General features: G+C 50.2%; 1 protein-coding gene across 4 annotated transcripts in view; it reads right to left on the bottom strand.

Annotated features, from left to right (window-relative positions):
• LOC130201446 (nesprin-2-like) overlaps positions 1–24684 on the bottom strand; it is an 83907-nt gene that overhangs the window by 54184 nt on the left and 5039 nt on the right. For 3 of the 4 annotated variants that reach the window (XM_056426467.1, XM_056426468.1, XM_056426469.1), the window contains exons 11-24: positions 23700–23916; positions 23507–23605; positions 23190–23357; positions 22049–22396; positions 21823–21959; positions 21311–21440; positions 20859–21032; positions 12362–20761; positions 10801–11058; positions 10410–10559; positions 9910–10151; positions 6282–8337; positions 5218–5552; positions 4616–4760 (exon numbers count right to left, since the gene is read on the bottom strand). In XM_056426467.1, the coding sequence (XP_056282442.1) occupies positions 4616–4760; positions 5218–5552; positions 6282–8337; positions 9910–10151; positions 10410–10559; positions 10801–11058; positions 12362–20761; positions 20859–21032; positions 21311–21440; positions 21823–21959; positions 22049–22396; positions 23190–23357; positions 23507–23605; positions 23700–23916 (12859 nt within the window). The remainder of the gene's footprint in view (positions 1–4615; positions 4761–5217; positions 5553–6281; positions 8338–9909; positions 10152–10409; positions 10560–10800; positions 11059–12361; positions 20762–20858; positions 21033–21310; positions 21441–21822; positions 21960–22048; positions 22397–23189; positions 23358–23506; positions 23606–23699; positions 23917–24684) is intronic. The other variant, XM_056426470.1, reaches the window with a different exon arrangement.

The following is a 24684-nucleotide window of genomic DNA, read 5'->3' as shown; positions in this document are numbered from 1 at the left end:
TTTCCACAGTAACAGAGTGCTCTCGCTTAAGTTTACTGATAGGCCAGTAATCACAGCTACTGTATTGAGGAGGTGTCCTCACTCTAGACGGGCTGTCTCCGTCCTGCTCCACAGGACCTGGGCCACAGTAGCGGAGTGCTACTGCTGCGACCCCCAGCAGCTACAGCTACTGTACGAGTGAGGGCAGCGTTACGCTCTCCCCTCACTAGACGGGCTGTCTCTGTCCTGCTCCACAGGACCTGCGCTGCAGTAGCGGAGTGCGCTCGCTCTAGCTCCTGCTAGGACCCCAACAGACAGGTCAGGTCAGCTCCAGGCCAGCCGACCAGTTGCAAGCGCCGGCTAGGAGCCGCAGGGGCTCCCCTAGCAGTGCAATCGGGCATGCTAGCTTATAGAGTAGGTCTGCTGACCGCAGAACTAGCGCAGATAAGTCGCCACCCTAGTGCAGGGAGGACTGAAGCATCAGATCCACCCACGGCTGATCCATTCCCAAGGGAGGACATCCCAGTGGCAGTGTCCACCAATCTCCTTACTGGAGGACGGGGACAAGCGGCCCACCCACGCTTCTGGGTCTGGTTCCCATTCCTCAGGCCAGAGCCCCTTGTAGGGGGCAGTCGACGGCCCCATCGGGTTCGTCATTCGCAGGGCACAGGAACTGCTGGATATACAGCAGCCGGAACCCCACGCACGCTAGTGCATTCTTCAGGGGCATTCCCGGCCTTGCCACCTTTTCAGTCTCCCCTCCAGAGACTGTCTGAGGGGTTACCATCTTACGATAGATCACCGAACCCTGGCGTCCATGTAGGATATGGCCAAATGTGGCCTTCATCCCATGCCATCCATTGAGCTGACTATCGCATCCATCGGTTTTTCCCCAAGGGGACTCCGAGGCCGGATGACCGGTGCCCTCGAGCCCAGTCGGTTCTCAGGTGACCATTTTACCGTGCTTACTACACGACAACTCCCCCTCATATGTCATACTTGACTACAGCCTCAGTGATGCTTCGCTGCAGGCATGTGCACTTACGTCAAGAGAACCTGGGCGCCTAATGCTCTCCAGGGTTCAGACCAGCTGTTTGGCCGGCGCAGGCACCCTTGTCGGAGGTATGTAGGAACAACCTCCTTACTGTCCCAGTGAAATCAGGGGACCTGCTCTACAGGCGCAGCAGCGCACGGTGCAAGCCGGTTAGACCAGGCAGCAGTTATCTGGTCTCGCAGGACCGTGTCCACACCCCGCAGACTCGGGGGCGCCACGTCTTGATTTTCTCAGGCTGAGCCCAGCAGACATCCTTCGTGTGGTCTCCAGAGGAGATCGGCTCATGTCTGTCGACTTAAGGGAGGCCTTTTGTCAGGTTCCTAGAATGCTTCACAGACGGTTGCTCTGTTATGCTTTCCAAAGCCGTTATTCCCAGGCTTCTTCCATGTGGACTTCCCCAGGAGTTTCTACAAAAGGGCATTACTGCCGCCCTGCAATCACCAGGGCGTGAGGAAACTGCCATCCTGGACGATCTGGCTGATATGTGCGCCATACCCATTTAGGGCCACACAGTGCATTACTTGCACTCTCTCACGCCGCCGGTTGGGCCTTCGTGAACAAACAACTGTCTGAGCCATTCTCAGAGCATAACCTTTATTGGTGTAGCTCTAGATGCAGCCACTAAGCGGGCCTGGCCGTCACTCAGACAGGTGGACAGCATCCTCTGCAGCCTTCCCCTCTCTGAGGGGGCAGATGGCTGTCTTTTATCCTCTCTTCTTGCCTATCGGGTAAATTGACAGCTGCATCAGCTGTCTTACACTCTTTCTCACGCTGCCCGGTTGGGCCTTCGTGAACATAAGGAGTTTTCTGAGCCATTCTCGGAGCATAACCTTCATTGGTATAGCTCTAGATGCAGCCACTAAGTGGGCCTGCCCGTCACTCAAGCAGGTAGGTACTCTCTGAGGGGGCAGGCAGTGGTCTTTTATCCCTTTTTTCCTTGCCTATGGGGCAAATGCTTGGGCTGCTGTCGCGGCGCCCTTCGCATGGAGGGCCTAACAGCCTTCGCCAGGGGCCACAGGCACAAGATGGGGGTCACAGTGGTGCCCTCGGCTCTATCCCTGTAGAGGGTGAGAGCATACCCATCAGAGGGTATCCCCAGGGAGGGGGTCCGCCCCACCGGGAGGTCGCCACAGCAGACTCCCGCCTCTCAAAGTGGGGCGCAGTCTGGCAGTACAGAACTTCCAGAGGACAGTCTATTCGCGACACTTGGGTCTGGAGCCACAGGCCATGCACCTAGCGCTCAAACAGTTCCTGCCATACTTGGGAGGGAATATGTACTTGTTGGGCGAGACATCGCCTCAACCACGTGTTGGCTTGAACCTCCAGGGGCCTCTAGGGCGGCAGAGCTGCTACGGAGCTCCCGTGCCCTTCTGATTTTTCTTACTCCGGTAACCCTTCACCTGACCAATTGTCGGGCGAGGTAGCGACCAGGAGAACGGAACCAGGGCGTTCCCCACATTTCCGCTGATCTTGCCAACTACTCGGGGTCTTCAACAGGGCCACCGAATTTTGCTGGTGGCCCCCTTGCGTCCAGCCAGGACTTGGTTCCCCTGGCTGCACAGACTTCGCTGTGAGACGCCACGGTGCCTCGCTGACATGCGGGACCCTAGCACAGCTAGATGGTGGGACCTGCCATCCCGATCCCGGCCGTGCCCAACAAAGGGCTTGGCCGCAGGAGAGCAGAAGCAGCTGAACAGAATCAGTCCAAAGGACTATTCTAAACGCCAGAGTGCTATCCGTCTACAAGACATGTGCAGACCGCAGCCGCTTCCCGACCGGCGGGCGGAGGGACCCAGTACGGTGCCTCGTGCCTACGGTACTCACGCCTCCGTCATCCCTTCTAGTTAAGGGCATGTCTGCCTCTATCCTGAGGGCCTACATAGCTGCCATTTCATGCCAGCATGCTAAAGCCGACAATGATGCGGAACAGCCACAAGCTGGTGTCCCTCTTCATAAGGAGGGCCTCAGTGACTATCCCCTGAGCCCCCGAGGGCTCCTCCAGGGGACTCGCCCGGGGTACTGGACACCCTATGCTCGCCTCCCTTCGAACCCTTGGCAGAGGCAGAACTGTGGTTGCTGTCGGCAAAGACCTTTCATCCTTGCCATAACTGCGGCAGAGCAAGTAGGCAAGCTACACGCCCTGTCGGTCAATGAGCCTTGTCTGAGGGGAACTCAGAGGGCTCGGGTGTCACACTGCGGCCTAAAGCAGTGGCTTCCCCCAAAGGTGCTGGCACGCTCTGGTCTCAACCAGCCTGTCCAGCCTGCACAGCTTGACCACCATAACTAGTCAGTTAGGGTGGATCTAGGAAGGGCTATGCCACTGCAGAACAGTGCCTGTTCCACTAGATAGTGGAGGCCATTGCCTGTGCATAGGTGGTGAACGTCCGTGCTCTGCCATCCAGAGCAGGGTGTTGTTCTACCAACGGCGTTCCCACATCACGGGCGACCCAAAGAGGTATGCCCGTGGGGAATATAGGTGCATATGTATGCAACAGCCTCAGGGGCATCGTTGCGCACATTCACCAGAGACTACAGAGTGAACGGGAACACCCTCCATGCATTGCAGGTGGTCCAGATCCTCTGCTTGAGTCATATGAGGTAGTTTCCTTGGGATTCCTCGTGACTCTGTTGATATAAGTCATCCAGTGCTAAGCACCGCCTCTGGCGGTCAGGAAGGATGAAATAGAACGCAAGTTACGTATGTAACTATGGTTCTATGAATCCTGGATGACCGCCAGAGTTCTTAGTCACTCGGAATCTCGTGAGTTCGCGAGAAGATTCCGAGAACTGATCTCGGGATGACACCGGAACTTATACCCGGTGGGCGGGTCATCCGAGGTCACGGGTGACTTTTTTGTTATTAATACTCGACCTGCTATGCGCAAGACGGAAGATATCCAGTGCTAAGCACCGCCTCTGGCGGTCATCCAGGATTCATAGAACCATAGTTACATACGTAACTTGCGTTTAGGGGTCTGGGAGGCTTTTATTTGTAGAACAGGTCCAAGTGGACATGTGACAAATCTCAAGTCAATCAGACATACTGGGTGAGGGGCGTCGCCGATCAAACTTTGAGGGGACTCTAGAGAGCACTTATTTAAAACAGAATTTTGAGGTTGGGGTCCTACGTCTAGTTTCACTAAGCCTGACAAGCTTGACAAATTTGGTGGGTTTTGGGATATGATGCGTACCCCCAATATGCAGTCAAACTGAAGAAATAAAAAGCGGAATAATAATAAGTCGCTCAGTCGCTCGGACCCTAAATATTCTTTGCAAACAGATTCAGCAATAAGGAAATATTGATGATTTCTGCCAAGAATCACAGATATGATCATCAGCACTCCTTGAAGAGACACTGACGTTAATTGGGAAACAAATGACTGATTTGAGGTTTTTATCTGAATGTTAACCCCTCCTGTGGCTCTATAATTCATATTTCCCTCTACAGTGGCTCTGGTATGCGGGTAAAGAGCGGCAGAGATCAATCTAGAACTACGAGGTTAGAAATCAACAGTGAAGACAACGAGGTGCTGTAAAACACGATGGACGTCCATTTAGAAAAGGGGAGGAGCCTGTACGTACGGTGAGCTGGTCGTGCTGGTCGGTGCAGTCGGCGAGTTGCGTGACCTTCTGATCGATACAGAGCGACAGGCTGCCGGCCGAGCTCATGGCGCTCTGGAGGATTTCATCTCGGCTCTCGGTGTATTTCCTGTGATGTTGGGCGCAGCTGACAAAAGGCAGAATTATTGATTATTATTGATTCTCGGGTTATCCATCAAGCATCTCAGACGTCTAGGTGGACTCGCAGAGGTCTCTCTGCTGGAGACGAGAGAAAAAGAAGGGATACTAGAGAAAGAGAAAGGAGGCTAGAGAAAGGAGGCTAGAGAAAGGAGACTAAAGAAGGAGGCTAGAGAAAGGAGACTAGAGAAAGGAGGCTAGAGGAAGGAGCCTAGAGGAAGGAGTCGAGAAAGGAGACTAGAGAAAAGAAAAAAGAGAAAGGAGACTAGAGAAAAGACACAAGAGAAAGGAGGCTAGAGAAAGGAGCCTAGAAAAAGGCGCCTGGAGAAAGGAGACGAGGGAAAGGAGACTAGAGAAAGGAGCCTAGAGAAAGGCGCCTGGAGAAAGGAGACGAGGGAAAGGAGACTAGAGAAAGGCGCCTGGAGAAAGGAGACTATAGAGCGTACCTGGCGAGGCGCTCCAGCCTCAGGTGGCCCTCGGCCTGCAGCGTGGACATCCTCACTATCAGCCGGCTCAGGACGTCCTCCCGCTGCCGCTTCACCCTCTCGGGGCACAGGTAAGGGTGCGGCGGGCCCTGGTTCTGGAGGCGCTCCACGTGGGTCTGAAAGTCCTGCTGCAGCGAGGCCAAGGCCCGCTGGGTCTCCTCCAGCCGGTCGGCGCAGAGTCCGGTGGAGCCCTGCGGGGGCAGCAGAGAGACCTCCACGTGCCTCAGGAAGAGCGCCGCCTGGCGCACGGCGGCCGTGTAGCTGCTCAGAGACTCTTTGGCCCGGGAGATGTTCCCCTGAAACCCAGAGACACACCTCATCAGACCAGAGCCTAGACTAGAGGAGACTAGAGAAAGAAGACCAGACACAGGAGACTAGAGAAGGAGACTTGAGAAAGAAGACTAGAGAAAGGAGACTAAATAAGGAGACTAGAGAAAGAACACTAGAGGAAGGAGATTAGAGAAAGGAGACTAAAGAAGGAGACTTGAGAAAGGAGATGAGAGAAAGAAGACTAGAGAAAGGAGACTAAATAAGGAGACTTGAGAAAGGAGACTAGAGGAAGGAGACTAGAGAAAGGAGACTAAAGAAGGAGACTTGAGAAAGGAGACTAGAGGAAGGAGACTAGAGAAAGGAGACTAAATAAGGAGACTAGAGAAAGAACACTAGAGGAAGGAGACTAGAGAAAGGAGACTAAAGGAGACTTGAGAAAGGATACTTGAGAAAGCAGAGTAGATAGGAGACTAGATAAAGGAGGCTAGAGAAAGAAAACGAGAGGAAGGAGAATAAAGAAGGAGACTTGAGAAAGGAGACTCGAGAAAGGAGACTAAATGAGGAGACTAGAGAAAGAACACTAGAGGAAGGAGACTAGAGAAAGGAGACTAAAGAAGGAGACTAGAGAAAGCAGAGTAGAGATAGGAGACTAGATAAAGGAGGCTAGAGAAAGAAAACGAGAGGAAGGAGACTAAAGAAGGAGACGGGAGACATTTAAAAAGGACTCAGTGACTCTTATAAAAATAAAAACTTGCCATTTGTGAGTCGCATTCCCCGAGCACCTCGGCCTTCAGGCCGCTCAGCTCCTGGGATCCTCGGCCGGGTCCCTGCTTCTGCTCCAGAACCTCCAGCGCCCTCACCCTGGACTCCACGGTCCTCCTCAGAGACAAGACCCTCTGGTACCGGAGGTCCAGGGCCGTCTCGCTGGGCTCCAGCGGGGGGGGTTCCCAGAGCTCCTGCTGGCTCCTGCGGAGGAAGGCCAGGGTGGCCTCCCGCTCCACGCCCAGGTCCAGCTGCTCCAGCAGGTTCCACTCCATGATGCTCAGGTTGTTGTAGAGCATCACCTCCAGCGTGTCCAGGCTCTCCTGGTTGCACTTCAGCCGCTGCCGCTCGCTGCTCAGCTGCGAGGGGTAGAGGTCGCTGGAGATGGCCTGCAGCTCGCGGCCGGCCTCCTCCGACATGTGCTTGATGAGCGGCAGCCGGATCAGGAGCGTCTGGCACACTTTGTACTTGTCCTCCAGCGCCTTGCTGTCGTCTTTGGTCCGACAGACCTGCTCCTGGACGCTCTCCCTGAGGTCCTCCACGCACTGCCTCTTGGTCAGGTACCGCTCGTGACCGCGGGCTTTGGTCTCCAGCGCGACGATGCTGCCGAGGAGCTCCGAGACGGCGGCGTGCAGCTCCCTCGTCTTCTCTCGGGGAATCCACGGCTGCAGCAGGTCCACCTGGGACTTGTGCTCCAGAATCACGCGTTTCAAAGGCTCCAGAGCCTGAAGGGACTCGCTCGTGATGGGGAACCGGTGTCGACTCAGATCTCCAGACATCTGCCTTAGGCTGGTTTCCACGGCGACCAGCTGCTTCCTGCTCGACTCCACGGTCTGGGCGAGTTGGTCCATCTCCGTCTTGTTGGCCTTCTCGTAGCCGCTGATGGCCCGGACGTCGTCCCGCAGGGCGCACAGCTTGTCGAACAGCTGCAGGTTCTCCGTGATGCTGAGCTCAGAGGCGATGTCTCTGCTCAGCATGAGGAGCGCCTCGCAGACGGCGGCCTGCTTCTCAGCCTCGGCCAGGGTCTCTCGGATCTGACGGGCTCTACGATCGAGCTCCGTGGGGCTCCTGAGCTCCCCGTCCGGAGCCCTGGAGGCCTCTCCGTGCAGATGGGCCAGAACCCACGAGTCCAGGTCGGCGATCTGCGCCGACAGCTTTTCTCTGGTCTGCAGACCCCACTCGAGCTCCCGCACGGCGTTGGCCAGCTCCTCTGTGGTGGACTTTGAGAGCTCCTCGAGGGTCTTCAGGGAGGAGCGCACCACGGGCACCTCCTCATCCTGGTCCAGCTGTGGAAAAAGCTCCGTCACCTCCTCCGCCAGGGACTCCAGTTGGACCTGTTTCGACATGACCTCGGACTGCAGCGTCTTCAGATCTCGGAGCTGCCGGTGCACCTCCTCTGGGAGGAGCGCCACCCTCTTCCTCCTGCCCTCGATGTCGCTCTCCGTCTGCTTGGCCCAGGCGAGGCCGTCCCTCAACACCAAGATGATCTTCTCCATGATGGGGCTGCTGCTGCTCTGCGTCTGAGAGGACACCAGCTCCTCCGTGTGGCACAGCTGGTCCGTGACCCTGCGCAGGCCGTCCTGCAGCCGCGCTGCGTCCTTCTCCCTCGGCGAGCCGAGGAGCGTCGCCTCAGACTGCCGCTGCAACAGGAGGTATCTCTGCCGCGCGGCCTTGACCTCGGCGTTGGCGACCATCAGCCGCTGACCCTTCTTGCAGGTCCACTGAGGAGCCGAGGACGGCTCCAGGTCTTTGCCGATGGTCTCCAGATGTCGGTGGAGGCCCGCCAGCGCCGCCAGAAGGCCGCTGGAGTCGTGAGTGCGGACGTGTGTGTGGTACAGCGTCCTCTCCACGGCGCTCTCCAGGCCTCTCCAGCCCTCCTGCAGGGTCTTCTGCTCCATCTGTGCGGTGGCTCGCTCAGACCAGCTGAGGCTCGGGGATAACTGGGTTTGGGTGAGGAGCAAGTCCCCGAGCAGCGCCCGGTTCTCCTCCATGCTCCTCTGGAGGGAGCACAGGCGCTCTGCCTGCTTGCAGCTGCTCTCCTCCGGGGACCTGAAAGAACAACACAGGCCTTCATGCTTTTACAGTGGCACACGATGGAAGTTTGAGAGGGAAGGTTAACATTTAAACTTGAGGCAAATGTAAAATATGGCTTTAGGAAGCTCGACACCTCCTTTTCTTCTGGTGTCTGACCTCTTTGGTCTTCACTCAGTCTCGCTCCTCCTTAGTTTAATATCACAAAAGATTGTTTAACCTGCAACATTTTAGTTAAGCAGAGAGGAAACTCAAGAAAGGAGGCTAGAGAAAGGAGACTAGACAAAGGAGACTAGAAAAAGGAGGCTAAAGAAAGAGAAAGATGACTAGAGAAAGGAGGCTAGAGAAAGGAGGCCAAAGAAAGGAGGCTAAAGAAAGGAGGCTAGAGAAAGGAGACTAGAGAAAGGAGACTAGAGAAAGGAGGCTAAAGAAAGGAGGCTAGAGAAAGGACACTAAAAAAGGAGGCTAGAGAAAGGAGGCTAGAGAAAGGAGGCTAAAGAAAGGAGACTAGAGAAGGAGGCTAGAGAAAGGAGGCTAGAGAAAGGAGACTAGAGAAAGGAGACTAGAGAAAGGAGGCTAGAGTAAAGGAGAATAGAGAAAGGAGACTAGAGAAAGGAGACTAGAGAAAGGAGACTAGAGAAAGGAGGCTAGAGTAAAGAGGCTAGAGACAGGAGGCTAGAGAAAGGAGAATAGAGAAAGGAGACTAGAGAAAGGAGGCTAGAGAAAGGAGGCTAGAGTAAAGAGGCTAGAGACAGGAGGCTAGAGAAAGGAGACTAGAGAAAGGAGGCTAGAGAAAGGAGGCTAGAGTAAAGAGGCTAGAGACAGGAGGCTAGAGAAAGGAGACTAGAGAAAGGAGACTAGAGAAAGGAGACTAGAGAAGGAGGCTAGAGTAAAGAGGCTAGAGAAAGGAGACTAGAGAAAGGAGACTAGAGAAAGGAGGCTAGAGTAAAGAGGCTAGAGACAGGAGGCTAGAGAAAGGAGACTAGAGAAAGGAGACGAGAGAAAGGAGGCTAGAGAAAGGAGACTAGAGAAAGGAGGCTAGAGACAGGATGCTAGAGACAGGAGACTAGAGACAGGATGCTAGAGACAGGAGACTAGAGACAGGATGCTAGAGACAGGAGACTAGAGACAGGATGCTAGAGACAGGAGACTAGAGAAAGGAGGCTAGAGTAAAGAGGCTAGAGACAGGATGCTAGAGACAGGAGACTAGAGACAGGATGATAGAGACAGGAGACTAGAGACAGGATGATAGAGACAGGAGACTAGAGACAGGATGCTAGAGACAGGAGACTAGAGACAGGATGCTAGAGTAAAGAGGCTAGAGACAGGATGCTAGAGACAGGAGACTAGAGACAGGATGCTAGAGACAGGAGACTAGAGACAGGATGATAGAGACAGGAGACTAGAGACAGGAGGCTAGAGTAAAGAGGCTAGAGACAGGATGCTAGAGAAAGGAGACTAGAGAAAGGAGGCTAGAGTAAAGAGGCTAGAGACAGGATGCTAGAGAAAGGAGACTAGAGAAAGGAGGCTAGAGTAAAGAGGCTAGAGACAGGATGCTAGAGAAAGGAGACAGCGTGGACGAGGACTCACCGTGTCACAGCCTCCAGCTCTGCGGTGAGTCTCTGCAGCGCGGCCTCGGCTGCTCCCGTCTGTCTGCAGTAATCCGTCACCAGCTGCAGCCGGGTCTCTGTCCTGCGGGCGGCGGCGGCCGCGTCCTCGGCGGCGGCGCTCCACTGCTCCTCCACCTGCTGCCGAGCGTCCTCGTCCTCACCATCAGCCGCCCTCAGCTCAGAGAGCAGGGCCACCTGGGCCCGGGCGGTGGCGATGCAGCGCTGGAAACACATTCAGTCAAAGCCCGTCAGAGTGAATGTTATCTTATTATTGCTCAACACAAATCAATCTCTATGAAGTTTGTTTCAACACTTTTTGGCAGCTGTGTTTTTAATATCCGCCTGTGGCAGCAGGTGGCACAGAGAAGCCTTCATTAGAGGTTTGGCTTTATTACCCAACCTGCAGTTCAACTCCTCCAGTAACCACACATCAGCTCCCACGAGCCGTTCCTCCAGTGAGTCCTCCTTTTAAAAACACACCTGCGCCTCCTCCAGCTGCCGGGCCATTGCGGTCGAGTCGAGCTCAGCGGGGCAGCTCTGGCAGCTCAGGACTTTGGACACTAGCCTCTGGAGCTCCAGATTGCTGGCGGACCCCATCAGAGCCTCCGGAGCGTCCTCCAGTCGGCTCCCCTGAGGAGACAGCAGGGTTTTGGTGCATGATCAATGTAAAAAACAATGTTGCTTTAGCTCATTTTGGGCCATTATAAGAAACTGATTTTTTTTTATTCCATGTAATATGCTGAACTTCTGCATTTAGAACACGTGCCTCCATGATTCTGACACCTTACACTTAAATCCCGGATGTGTCTCGACATATTCTAACCAGAGTGGCAGTTTGACTGTTTTTAAAGACCCGCAGCAGTAATGATACCTTGGTGAGCGGACTGCTGGGTACTTTCCCAGAGAGCAGCTGTATCTCTGTGAAGATGTTCCTCATGACGGATCCCTCCGGTTCCTCCAGGAGGAGCTCCTCAGTGTCCACAGCACTCGCTTCCGCCGGAGCCGTGTTCCCCCGAGAGGTCAGACCCTCCACCAGCGTCAGCCCCCCACGGGGAGCGTCAGTTGGGAACTCATCCAGCGCCTGCAGGGATGCGGGCGGCGTCTCGTCGGCCGTGCCCACCTCCTCTCGCTGAGAAAACAAAACCACCAGTGATGATGCAGGAAGAATCCTGATGAACGGGTGTTCACGGCTTCAGTTGAACTCTCTGAAACTATTCACACATTGGTCCTGACTGTTTCTCTAGAGGTGTGTCACTGTCTTTGAGAGAGAATGTTCAGCAGGAAGCTCACATTACAGCCCCGAGGCACTGGAACCTGCTGGTAGCACCGGTATAATGTCTCACACACATATTCTTTACTTGGCATTTCAATCTAATAAAGGGACTCTGTGCACACCTCTTGTACAGCATTACTATTAAAAAGTCTAAATATTTAGAAGTAAAGAGTTAAAGCTTTACAAAACGTGCTAAAAAAAGTAGATTGACCGGTAATCAATACGCCTCTAAAGAATGTTGGAAGGGCAAACAAGTGTAAGTACGAGCCCAATAGAGGCTTTACACAGATAAACCTCCCTGAGGGAGAAGGAGTAGTGACGGATGTGTTTCCTGGAGGTAAAATCAAAGTGTAGTTTAGAGGAGAAGACGTTCGGATGCAGTGAAACACGGGACGGGTTAAACACCACGGGACATGCAGCACAGTGCAGAGTCACTTCTGTTATATTCGTTTCACATTGGCACAAAACACACTGAACACAGAAGCCTCGAGGGTTGGGTACCGAGAACCGGTGCCAATGCGGTTCCTATACGACCGGTGCCGACCGGACCGAAACGCAACGCACTTTTCGGTGCCTGAGCCGATTGAAATTTTAAAAAACAATTATTTTGAACTTCTCTGGTGACTCCGCCCAGTCAGCAGGTTACGATAGCCTATCATTTAACTTTGAAAGTAGAGGCATTCACCGAGTTTGACCGTCTGCATGAGCCCGTGCTGAGCACACCAGCGGTCAGGCTAAGCGCGATGGGGAGACGGTCCCCCTGAAAAGGTGGAGATCGGTGATGACAAGGGCAGCCTTAACTCAGATTAGTACCGTAACATTGATTGCAGGTCCTGTATTCATAAAGGCCAACAAATAATAAATTAGCCATTATAACTATGTTTAAGCTAGCCATGAGCTACGAGCGCGACAGTCTGATATCCGTTTTTTGTCAGTGCTCCATGAGAACGGCTTTTACAGGGAATATGACCGAAGAGGTTTTTAATGTCGTCATTGTCAATCCGGCGTTTACATTTTTTTTTTATACTAAATTTGTAAGTATCGTTTCAGGCACCGCTTAAGGCACCGGTATCGTTTTTAAAGTACCAGTATCGAAAAAAATGTAAACGATACCCATCCCGACTAGCCTCACGTCACCATGAATACTGCCTCTACTCACCTGGGGCACGTCCTCTCTCTGCAGCCGCTCTGCACCAGGAGAGGCCATCTCGGCCGGTGTGAGTGGAACATTTTGTATTGTTACATGCTCCCTCTTCTTTCCCTTCTTGCCGTCTTCCCCCTTAACTTCCTTTGCATCTGTTGTCAGGGCGACGGTGAAACTATCTCGCTCCTCCACCGTGGTCATGTGAAATGAAGACTCGGCCGGCTGGACGTCAGCGGCGGTGACCTCAGTCTCAAACGGGGCACTTGATTCCTTCCTTGCCTCCTTTTCTTTTGTGAGTGTTTTGTGTTGATGTACACTCACGTGGACGTCTCCCAGGCTCTGGGGGGCGTCGTGCACTGTAGCGTGAATTTCTTTGCCGTCCTTGTCCTTTTTGGGTCTTACCTGTGTGGTTTTCAGGAACTCTTGTTCAATCCCTGTTTCGCTTTTTTTGACAGAGTCTTGGTCAGATGAGCTTACTTCTGCACACGGTGTCTCTGCTTCACTCGGCTGCACTGCGACAGGAGCAGCCGAGGGGGGTTTAATGGACTCACTTTGAGATTTAACATTTTGATGGACACTTGATTTAACATCAGCCTTAACTGGAGTTTGTCCGTCACTAACCATCTCAATACTTGGTGCCGTTTCCATCTCTGGAGTTGAAGATGGCTTCTGACTGTCAAGCTCTTCCTTGGTCATTGTCAGCTCCTTGGTAGGAAGGTCTGGGGAAACCTTTTGACCCTCTGACTTTCCCTTGATAGGTGAATGCTCTCCTTGTTCCACAACAGTAATTTCAGTTGGTGATGTTACTATCTCAGGAGTTGAAGATGACTTCTGACTGTCAAGCTCTTCTATGGTCTTTGTCAGCTCCTTGGTAGCAAGGTCTGGGGAATGTTCAAGACCCTTTGACTTTTCTTTGGTAGGTGAAAGCTCTCCTTGTTCAACAACAATCATTTCTGTTTTTGCTGTTACCACATCTGGAGTTAAAGATGACTTCTGTCTATCAAGCACTTCCTTGGTCTTTGTCAGCTCTTTGGTAGCAATTTCTGAGCAAACTACTAGACCCTCTGATTTCCCTTTGGTAGGGGAAACCTCTGCTTCTTCCACAATAGTCATTTCAGTTGTTGCTGTTACCACCTCTGGAGTTGAAGATGGCTTCTGACTGTCAGACTTTTCTTTGGTCTTAGTCTGCTCTGTGACTGCAAGTTCAGGAGAAAGCTGCACATCCTTTGACTTTCTTTCAGTTTGTGAAAGTTTAACCTTTTCCACAAGAGCCATTTCAGTTGGTGCTGTGAGCCCCTCTGGAGTTGAAGATGGCCTTTGAAGGTGAGGCTCTTCCGTGGTCTTTTTCATCTCTGTGGTAGCTAGCTCTGTGGAAACTGTTAGATCCTTTGACTTTCCTTTCGTAGGTGAACGCTCTCCTTGTTCAACAACAATCATTTCTGTTGTTGCCGTCACCACATCTGGAGTTAAAGATGACTTCTGATTGTCAAGCTCTTCCTTGGTCTTTGTCAGCTCCTTGGTAGCAAGGTCTGGGGAAAGTTCAAGACCCTTTGACTTTTCTTTGGTTTCTGAAAGTTTACCTTTTACCACAACAATCATTTCTGTTTTTGCCGTTACCATCTCTGGAGTTGAAGATGGCTTCTGACTGTCAAGCTCTTCCTTGGTCTTTGTCAGCTCTTTGGTAGCAATTTCTGAGCAAACTACTAGACCCTCTGACTTTCCCTTGATAGGTGAATGCTCTCCTTGTTCCACAACAGTAATTTCAGTTGGTGATGTTAGTATCTCAGGAGTTGAAGATGACTTCTGCCTGTCAAGCTCTTCCTTGGTCTTTGTCAGCTCCTTGGTAGCAAGGTCTGGGGAATGTTCAAGACCCTTTGACTTTTCTTTCGTTTCTGAAAGCTCTCCTTGTTCCAAAACAATCATTTCTGTTTTTGATGTTACCAACTCTGGAGTTGAAGATGGCTTTTGAAGGTGAGGCTCTTCCTTGGTCTTTTTCATCTCTGTGGTAACTGTTAGACCCTCTGATTTCCCTTTGGTAGGGGAAACCTCTGCTTCTTCCACAATAGTCATTTCAGTTGTTGCTGTTACCACCTCTGGAGTTGAAGATGGCTTCCGACTTTCAGACTTTTCTTTGGTCTTAGTCTGCTCTGTGACTGCAAGTTCAGGAGAAAGCTGCACATCCTTTGACTTTCTTTCAGTTTGTGAAAGTTTAACCTTTTCCACAAGAGCCATTTCAGTTGGTGCCGTGAGCCCCTCTGGAGTTGACGATGGCCTTTGAAGGTGAGGCTCTTCCGTGGTCTTTTTCATCTCTGTGGTAGCTAGCTCTGTGGAAACTGTTAGATCCTTTGACTTTCCTTTCGTAGGTGAACGCTCTCCTTGTTCAACAACAATCATTTCTGTTGTTGCCGTCACATCTGGAGTTAAAGATGACTTCTGATTGTCAAGCTCTTCCTTGGTCTTTGTCAGCTCTTTGGTAGCAATTTCTGAGGAAACCCCTAGACCCTCTGACTTTCCCTTGATAGGTGAATGCTCTCCTTGTTCCACAACAGTAATTTCAGTTGGTGATGTTACTATCTCAGGAGTTGAAGATGACTTCTGACTGTCAAGCTCTTCCTTGGTCTTTGTCAGCTCCTTGGTAGCAAGGTCTGGGGAATGTTCAAGACCCTTTGACTTTTCTTTGGTTTCTGAAAGCTCTCCTTGTTCCAAAACAATCATTTCTGTTTTTGATGTTACCACCTCTGGAGTTGAAGATGGCTTTTGAAGGTGAGGCTCTTCCTTGGTCTTTTTCATCTCTGTGGTAACTGTTGGACCCTCTGATTTCCCTTTGGTAGGGGAAACCTCTGCTTCTTCCACAATAGTCATTTCAGTTGTTGCCGTTACCACCTCTGGAGTTGAAGATGGCTTCCGACTTTCAGACTTTTCTTTGGTCTTAGTCTGCTCTGTGACTGCATGTTCAGGAGAAAGCTGCACATCCTTTGACTTTCTTTCAGTTTGTGAAAGTTTAACCTTTTCCACAATAGCCATTTGAGTTGGTGCTGTGAGCACCTCTGGAGTTGAAGATGACCTTTGAAGGTGAGGCTCTTCCGTGGTCTTTTTCATCTCCTTGGTAGCTTGTTCTGTGGAAACCTTTAGACCTTCTGACTTTCCTTGGGTGGGTGAACACTCTCCTTGTTCCACAACATTAATTTCAGTTGGTGCTGTTACCACCTCTGGAGTTGAAGATGACCTTTGAAGGTGAGGCTCTTCCGTGGTCTTTTTCATCTCTGTGGTAGCTAGCTCTGTGGAAACTGTTAGATCCTTTGACTTTCCTTTTGTAGGTGAACGCTCTCCTTGTTCAACAACAATCATTTCTGTTGTTGCCGTTACCACATCTGGAGTTAAAGATGACTTCTGATTGTCAAGCTCTTCCTTGGTCTTTGTCAGCTCCTTGGTAGCAAGGTCTGGGGAAAGTTCAAGACCCTTTGACTTTTCTTTGGTTTCTGAAAGTTTACCTTTTACCACAACAATCATTTCTGTTTTTGCCGTTACCATCTCTGGAGTTGAAGATGGCTTCTGACTGTCAAGCTCTTCCTTGGTCTTTGTCAGCTCTTTGGTAGCAATTTCTGAGCAAACTACTAGACCCTCTGACTTTCCCTTGATAGGTGAATGCTCTCCTTGTTCCACAACAGTAATTTCAGTTGGTGATGTTAGTATCTCCGGAGTTGAAGATAACTTCTGACTGTCAAGCTCTTCCTTGGTCTTTGTCAGCTCCTTGGTAGCAAGGTCTGGGGAATGTTCAAGACCCTTTGACTTTTCTTTGGTTTCTGAAAGCTCTCCTTGTTCCAAAACAATCATTTCAGTTTTTGATGTTTCCACCTCTGGAGTTGAAGATGGCTTTTGAAGGTGAGGTTCTTCCTTGGTCTTTTTCATCTCTGTGGTAACTTCTTCCAAAACAGTAACTTCAGTTATTGCCGTTACCACATATGGAGTTGAAGATGGCTGCTTACTTTCTAGCTCTGGGGAAAGTTTCAGACCCTTTAAACTTACTTTTGTTGGTGAATGTTTACCCTTTTCCTTAGAAGCAATGTCAGTAGGGTCAGGAACATTTAAGTCCTTGTTGTCATGCTCTCTTTCACCCTGGATACTCATTTGATTTATATCAATCATTGGTGCATTTGCCATTATAACGGATGACATATCATGCAGCTTTATCGTGGCCTGGGTACCTGGTTGTAAACTCTGAACTCCGTCCCCTTTGTAGCTTTTTTCCATCTTAACAAACTTGTTATCCATGCTCTGGGATGCATCATGCACATCTTTCGTGGACACTTTATCATGCATTTTTTTCACATCACATTCATTGTCCTCTTTGGGTCTTACCTGTGTGGTTTTCAGTAGCTCTTGTTCAATCCCTGTTTCGCTTGGTTTGACGGAATCTTGGTCAGATGAGCTTACTTCTGCACATGGTGTCTCCGCTTTACTCGGCTGCACTGCTACAGAAAGAGCCGAGGGGGGTTGAGTGGAGTCACTATGAGCCACCTCGGCAGCCTTCTCTGTCTTAACATCAAGTGTAGTACCATCTTTGTTTTCTTGGGCTCTTTCACTCTGGATACTTTTTTGAACAACTATTCTTGGCTCGTTTGTTCCCGTCACAGATGTGTTTTGATCCTTCTCCACAGGGGTCGGTATATCTAGTTGTAGGATGCGTACTTCAGGCCTAATCTGGATTTTCTCAATGCTAACGGTTCTGGTCAAAACCCTAGCGTCCACTTCTTGCACCTCACGATCCTTGACCTTTTTGGGTCTTTCCGGTTCCCCAAGTTGAGTGGGGGACCCTTCAGCAACACCCTTCGTCTCATGCCGATCTGGGTTCATCTCCCATGTTTCGGCAAAATCTACTTCAGGCAATTCCAGGACCAAATATCTCTTCTCAATTTCCCCAGTGTTTTTCCACAACTTGTCTATGTGGTCTGACAAAGCGCAAGGCTCGGTTGAGAGAGGGGGTTGTGTTTGAGGCGCTGTACTCGAGTCCCTTTCTGTAGACAGGGTAGTGGCTTGTTGTGAAGCCTCTTGAGACTCAGAAAGTGAACCTTTACGTATGGTGGTAATGGGTGAAAGGACAGACTCCAGAGGTTCAGGACGAGATCTTTCTGATGGAATGCCAGCAACAGGAACAGGAACCTTCTCACACACTGGACTGAAGTTCTTAACAGTTGTTTGACTCTCCTCAGCAGATTTCACTGGGACACTTGATTGAATATCAGCCTTAACTTCTGAACTCTTGAAATCCAGGGAAGACTTCTGACCGTCAACCTCTTCCTTGGTCTCAGACAAATCCATGCTACTGAAGTCTGTGAAAGGTTTAAGACTTTTTGACTTTCTTTCGGGAGGTGAAAGCTTTCCTTTCTCCACAATTATTTCCGTTTTTGCTGTGATCATCTCTGGAGTTGAAGATGGCTTCTGACTGTCAAGCTCTTCCTTGGTCTTTGTCAGCTCTGTGGTAGCAAGATCGGGGGAATGTTTTAGACCCTTTGACTCTATTGGTGAAAGATCAGCTTCCTCCACAACAGTAATTTTAGTCTGTGGCGTTACCACCTCTGGAGTTGAAGATGGCTTCTGAAGAAAACACTCTTCCCTGGTCTTTGTCAGTTCTGTGGAAACTGTGAGACCCTCTGACTTTCCTTTGGTAGGTGAACGCTCTCCTTTTTCCACAATAGTCATTTTAGTTGGTGCTGTTACCATCTCTGGAGTTAAAGATGGTTTCTTACTTTCAGACTTTTCTTTGGTCTGAGTCAGCTCTGTGGAAGCAGGTTCTGGGGAAAGTTTCAGACCCTTTGACTTTCTTTTCGTTGGTGAAACTTTATCCTTTTCCACAAAAGCAATGTCTGTAGTTTCCGATGGTGCTGTGACCATATCTGGAGTTGAAGATGGCTTCTGACTGTCAAGCTCTTCTTTGGTCTTTGTCAGCTCTGTGGTTACACATTCTGTGGAAACCTCTAGATCCTCTGACTTTTCTTTGGTAGGTGAACACTCTGCTTTTTCCACAACAGTCATTTTAGTCGGTGCCGTTACCACCTCTGGAGTTGAAGATGACTTCTGACTTTCAGACGTTTCTTTGGTCCGAGTCAGTTCTTTGGAAGCAAGATCTGGGGACAGTTTAAGATCCTTTGACTTTTCTTTGGTTGGTGAAAGTTTACCCTTTTCCACAACAGTCATTTCAGTTGGTGCTGTGAGCACCTCTAGAGTTGAAGATGGCTTTTGAAGGAGAGGCTCTTCCGTGGTCTTTTTCATCTCCTTGGTAGCTTGTTCTGTGGAAACCTTTAGACCTTCTGACTTTCCTTGGGTGGGTGAACACTCTCCTTGTTCCACAACATTAATTTCAGTTGGTGCTGTTACCACCTCTGGAGTTGAAGATGGCTTCTGACTGTCAAACTTTTCTTTGGTCTTAGTCTGCTCTGTGACTGCAAGTTCAGGAGAAAGCTGCAGATCCTTTGAATTCCTTCTGGTTGGCACAAGCGTTGCTTCTTCCTTAACAACACTTTTATTTTGATCATTGGTGCTCAACGAAGATTTACGATCTTTAGTTTCTGTCTTTGTCTGACGTGCCTCAGTGGCAACAGGTTTCAGAGGGTCCTCTGTACTCTTGGACTTTCTTTTGGGTGGAAGAAGCTTACTTTGTTCAACAACAGCAGTTGTGGCTTGCCCTTGAACACACTCTGGGGTTGCGGGATCATTTGCAGGTCCTTGTTTTTTCTCCACACCAGTACTTCTACCAAGGGGGGACACTGGATTTGGAACTGTGGAAACCTCAAGACCCTTTGATTTCCTTCTGGGTAGTGGTGTCAATTTAGCCTCTTCCACAACATCAGTTTTATTTTGCTCTCCGGAGCTCAACGTAGGCTTCTGACTTTTAGGCTCTTGTATTCTAACGGCCACCTCCTCGGTAGCTTGTGATCTTCTTTTAGGTGGAGAAAGCTTTGTTTCTTTTGCCACAGTAGTTTTAGCCGGTTCTGTGAGCTTCTTTGAAGTTGAAGAAGACTTCTCACTGGCAGGTTCTTTCTTGTTATCTTTAGGGTCCACGTCAGTAGTTCTAATCTGGGCAACAATTTGCTGCGAAGTTGTGGTCACTTCAGAACTCTTTGACTTTTGCTCGCTTGAACTGGAAGCAGTGCTCTGACTTTCAGGTTCTTCTGGCATCTGTGCTGCATGCTGGTCGGGCGTTGTTGACCTTTGCTTTGGTAGTAACAACTCACTTTGTTCCAAAACATCAGGTGTAGTTGTAGCTGGAACAACCTCAGAGGGTGAAGACCTCTCAGGATTCTTTGCCACACCTGACACCGGCTCTGGAACAGTGGAAACGTCGAGACCCATTGACTTCCTCATGGTTAGAATAACCGGAGCTTCTTCCTTCACACCGGCGGCTTCAGTTTGCTCCTTGGATTTCAGCAAAGATGTCGGACCGTCAGACTTCACCGCGGTCGGTGTTTCCTCCTTCGACTTTCTTTTGGTTGGCGAGAGTTTACTTCCTTCCTCAACAGCAGCTTCTCCTGGCTGTGAGATCTCCTGAGCAGCTCTCTCAGGCTCTTTCTTACTTTCCTTGAACTCTGCATCGTCTTCAGTAGTTATACTCTGGGTAGAAACTGGCTTAGAAGTCGTGGAACATTCAGAACTCTTGGACTCCTGCCTCTTTCCTACAGACTCGGGTTGCTCAGCGTCCGTTTCTGTGATTGCCGCTGAAGTTTGGAGATCCTCAGCGTTGCCTTGGATCTGTGCAGGTTTAGCATCAATAGTCTTCAAGGACACGTCTGGACTCTTTGACTCTTTACTGGTGCCAGTTGTGAACGGCTCCGATGCATCCAGAACAACGGTCACGATTCGCTTCGTTTCATCCACGACGGCGGTTACGATGGGACTTCTGGGTGACCCTTGAGTAAGGACAGACTTCACCTTTTCAGGCTCCACCTGAGTCTTGGAAGTGTCTGTGGCTGAAGCCTTGGACTTCCTCCTGGAAGGTACAGGTGTGCTTTTCTCACCAGCGCCAGGTGCAGACTGCTCAGTGACCTTGTTGATCAGTCCGGGTTCTTCAACAGCGGGTTTCATTGGCTCAGCTGTGGCATCTTCAGAAGTGTTGGAACGTTGAGTTGGAAAAGAGTCTGAAGGACTGGATGGACGCTGAGATTCCTCCTTTTTGGTTTGCTCCGCACCAGTAACCGCTACGTCTTCAACTACCGCCGTCACGGCAGGCTTTAACGCTTCAGCCTCTTCCTCAACAAATGCAGATGTTCCTCTTCCTGTTAAGGGAACGTTCATCTGAGGTTCAGCTTGATGCTCTTTCTCAGGCGAGCGTTTGCTTTTCCGCGGCGGCGCCATGACGGACGTCTTGGGATTCCCGACAATGACATCAGGCAGCGTCGGTTTACTCTTTCCATCGAGTTCCTTGAATGAAATAATGAAGCAGCTATAATTACGACAACCGTTTCTGGAATATAACATGCAATAAAATAACATAGAATATAAATCCTGGTTTAAATACCGTCAAGCTCTGGTTGAGAGCAGCCTTTTGTGCGTCGGCTTTCCTGAGCGTGTCTGAACCTTCGCTCAGCAGCTTCTCAAACATCACCGGCATCAAAGAGTCTTTGAGAAACGGCTGGTGGGACAGCGCCTCCCTCAGGCTCGCCTGCAACCTGTCACCTTCATCCAACGCCGCCTGACACGGAGGAAAAACAATGTTCAAGTTTTGCGGTGATAAAATAAGCCGCTGAAAAAAGCTCAATAAAATCTATTCTTTGAGGAAAACGTATTCTTCTTTTCATTAATTTTGTAGAATTAATGTAGATTTTCCCACCAAACTCACAACATAATTTTACCTGATGATAGTAACAGGTATTATTAGAAAAGAATAAATGAAACACTTCAGTCGTCGAGGCGGGCAGCTCTCAGATGTTTGAAACAAAGCACGAACAGTAACAGTTTTAAGAGCAAGACCTGCACAGCAGCAGTGGACCGTGCTGGTGGGCTGTGGTTCCACTCCTGCAGGGCGTGCACACAGTCCATCACACAGCGGGCCGTGTTGGTGCAGCAGGTTTCCTGATGCTCGCTCAGCCGGGACTTCAGACTGTCGACACAATTTAAAATCACATTTATTGTATGTACGACATTTTGCATGCGTTTTACTAGAGGACGTAAACATGAAAACAGGCTGGAATGCACTTTATTTCTTCATAAAACAACAATAATTCATATTGTTTCGCTCAAGGAGGGAGGCATGAGAGGACAAGGAATGTTTGGCTGCTTCAGTGGTTAATAAATCAGCAGAACTCTGCGTTTCCATGTTTTTAAGAGCAGAGTGATCCCCGACGGCATGTTGCTGCTATGTGGGAGTAATTAAAAACTAAATTGAAGTGGAGGGAAGCCAGCTGAGGATCCGTCATGTGAGCTATATATAAAGTCTAGAGAGCAGATGTGACTGCATGCAAGTCGTATTAAGATGTTTTTACCTGTCGTGCTGCTGGCATAAGGACTTCACCACACTCAGGACCTCCGTTGGCAGCTCGTCAGCGGCCGGTGTGACCTTCACCTCATGGTGAAGGTCACAAACCTTCAGGCCCAAGTCGCTGAGTGACTTCTCACAGTTCTGGCGGAGAGAAAGAGAACAACGCCCCGTGAGTCGCCTGCAGGTTCATACGTGCAATACTCGATCGTGAAAAGAGGAGCGGTGCCGACCTGCAGGCCGCCCCAGTGCTGCTGCAGCAGGGCCACGTTGTTCTGCGGCACGCTGTAGCCGAGCGCCGCGTCCAGCGAGCGCAGCTCCCACTGCAGGGCGGCGGCTCGCTCCTTCAGGCCCCGGCTCCTCTTCGCCAGCTGAGCGTCCTGCTCCTCTAGCCGCTCCTCGAAGGCCACCAGGCGCCCCCTCGCCGCCCGCTCAGAGGAGGCCAGGAGGTCGTGGAGGTGGCCGACCTCCAGGGTCAGGGCGTCCCGACCCCCGGGGGTGCAAAGGGGCACCAGGCCGTCCCGGGCGGAGTCCAGATCCGTCATTTCTCGCTGCTCCCGGTCCACCGTCTGGAGCAGAGCCTGGTGACCAGAGGGGAGACGGGTTACTAGAAAGCAGAAACATCGAACCCACAGGAAGACGTTTGGACTTTTTATGCACAGCTGTGAAAACTACTTTTCATTAGAGATGATCTCACTTCACCTTTACAGAGTCAACTCCAATTTCTTAAAGGTCTGACCTGATTTTATTTCTTTCTAAGAACTTAAATGGCATCATACAAACACTTTGTGTCACTTGGAAAATGTTTATTAAATTGTATGTTTAAACATTAAAAAAAACCATTAACGATTAAATAACTTTACGCCAAAAACTTCTCCAAGCTACAGGAGCTCTTTATTGGTATGGATAACGAGCTTAACATGTGTGTGTGTGTCTGTCTGTCTGTATCTGTGTGTGTCTGTGTGTCTGTGTGTGTGCATCTGTGTGTGGGTGTTTGTCTGTGTGTGTGTGTGTGTGTGCGTGTGTTTGTGTGTGCGTGTGTGTGTGTGTCTGTATGTGCGTGTGTGTGTGTGTCTGTGTGTCTGTATGTGCGTGTGTGTGTGCGTGTGTGTGTGTGTGTGTGTTTGTGTGTGTGCGTGTATGCGTGTGTACTAGACTGATTGGACAGGAACTATCGATTAGTTCATTCCTTAATTAAATATGATGTGAGAACTGAAAATGAATCCACATCTGATAGAAATATTTCTCAGTTTTTTCCCCGTTATAAAGTGTGTTTTTAAAAAGTGTTTAATAAAATAAATAAAATGTATAATTATCGTCCCTAAACGTCCTAGTTTGGTGCAACGTGACTCCTCCCTCTCCGTGTCCTCTGACCTTCAGCGTGTTGACGGCGTTGTGCAGGCCCTGCCTGTCCTCTGGGGGTGGAGCCTCCTGTCTTCTGACGTGCTCCCTCAGCCAATCCTGAGCCACCTGGTGCTGCTCTACCAGCTGCGTGACCTGCCTCTCCGACTGGATGCCCAACTCCAGGTGAACCACCGCGGCCTGGAGACAGCAGAGAGTTTACAGAGCAGCAGGGAGGTGGAGGTGGAGATGGTGTTAATTATTTAAGTGCATTAATAGAGTTTTATGAGCCATAAAGTGTAAAAACAGTGAGATAGTTTTCCTTTGGGTCTCTGTGGACCTGAACTCACCGTGAGCTCCTTCAGCAGAGGAGGGATGGACTCCTCCTTGGCGGACCAGGACGGGTCGGACCAGCCGGGGTCCTGTGTGATGTCGAACAGCTCCGCCGCCTGGAGGAGAACGGGGACGCCGCACCGCAGGTTAGAGAGCAGCCCGATACCGAGCGTCTCGTTGTGAAACAGAACTGAACTCTGTTCTCGTTACCTTGGTGCGCTGGGCCACGAGGACCGGGGCCAACGCGGCGCTCTGGTCCAGCAGAGTGCGGGCCAGTTCCACCGCCTGCCGCCGCTCCCCCAGGCCCGGCCAGGGGAAGAGGCGCGGCAGCTCGGACGTCTGCTTCTGGAACTCGGACAGACGGGTCTCGGCCTGGGCCCGCTGGTACTGACAGGACACCATGAGCTCCACCACGCCCTTCAGTTCCCTGGCGGGGGGCCGGAGGTCACAGATAAACAGATTAGAAATCAGAGATTATTCACCGAACACTGGCCCGATGTACCGTGTTTCACCACTAGGGGTCACACCGCACCCCAGGGAAAAGACTGAAACCTCCTGATCTTCGGCTCGGCTTCAAATTAAAAACGTTGCCAGTTTTAGTTTCCCTTTGAGACCAGCTGGGCCTCGAGTCCTCCTCCACAGTAATGAAACCTGAGCTTCTCCATGTGGCCCGTTTACTTTATAGGAGACATTTTATTCTATTTGCCGTGACGCCTCATTAAGATAAAACTAGAAAATGCATTTCCTGCTGAAAATGCGTTGGAATGCTAACATCCAGCATAAGATTCCCTACTACTTTATCAGAAAATAATGACAGTTAAATAACTATAAGAGCTATGAAAAAAAGCTGAATTATAAAGTTATAGCTCACGATTTTCTCAATATTTTAAAGGTAAAATGGTGTCTGTAGCTAAACGTACGGCGATATTGTAAGCTTTTAAAGTTGAAAAAGTTTAAGCGGATTTGAACCTTTGCTCCATAGGAAACCATTCATTATTTATTCCATAAAAATATTAATCATTTGATAATGTGGAAAGATAAAACATTTCTGAAAATATACAGTAAAAGTTGAAGGTTATGTCAACATTTAAAACAATAAATGATTGAATTAGCTGAAAGTATTAAGATCTTAGAAGCTTTTCAAGTTGAAGACTTTCTCCATTGTGATCCCATTCAAAATAATAACCATAAAATA

The sequence above is a fragment of the Pseudoliparis swirei genome, chromosome 11, assembly GCF_029220125.1.
Source record: "Pseudoliparis swirei isolate HS2019 ecotype Mariana Trench chromosome 11, NWPU_hadal_v1, whole genome shotgun sequence".
Lineage (NCBI taxonomy): Eukaryota > Metazoa > Chordata > Actinopteri > Perciformes > Liparidae > Pseudoliparis > Pseudoliparis swirei.
This window is presented reverse-complemented; position numbering and strand designations above follow the sequence as displayed.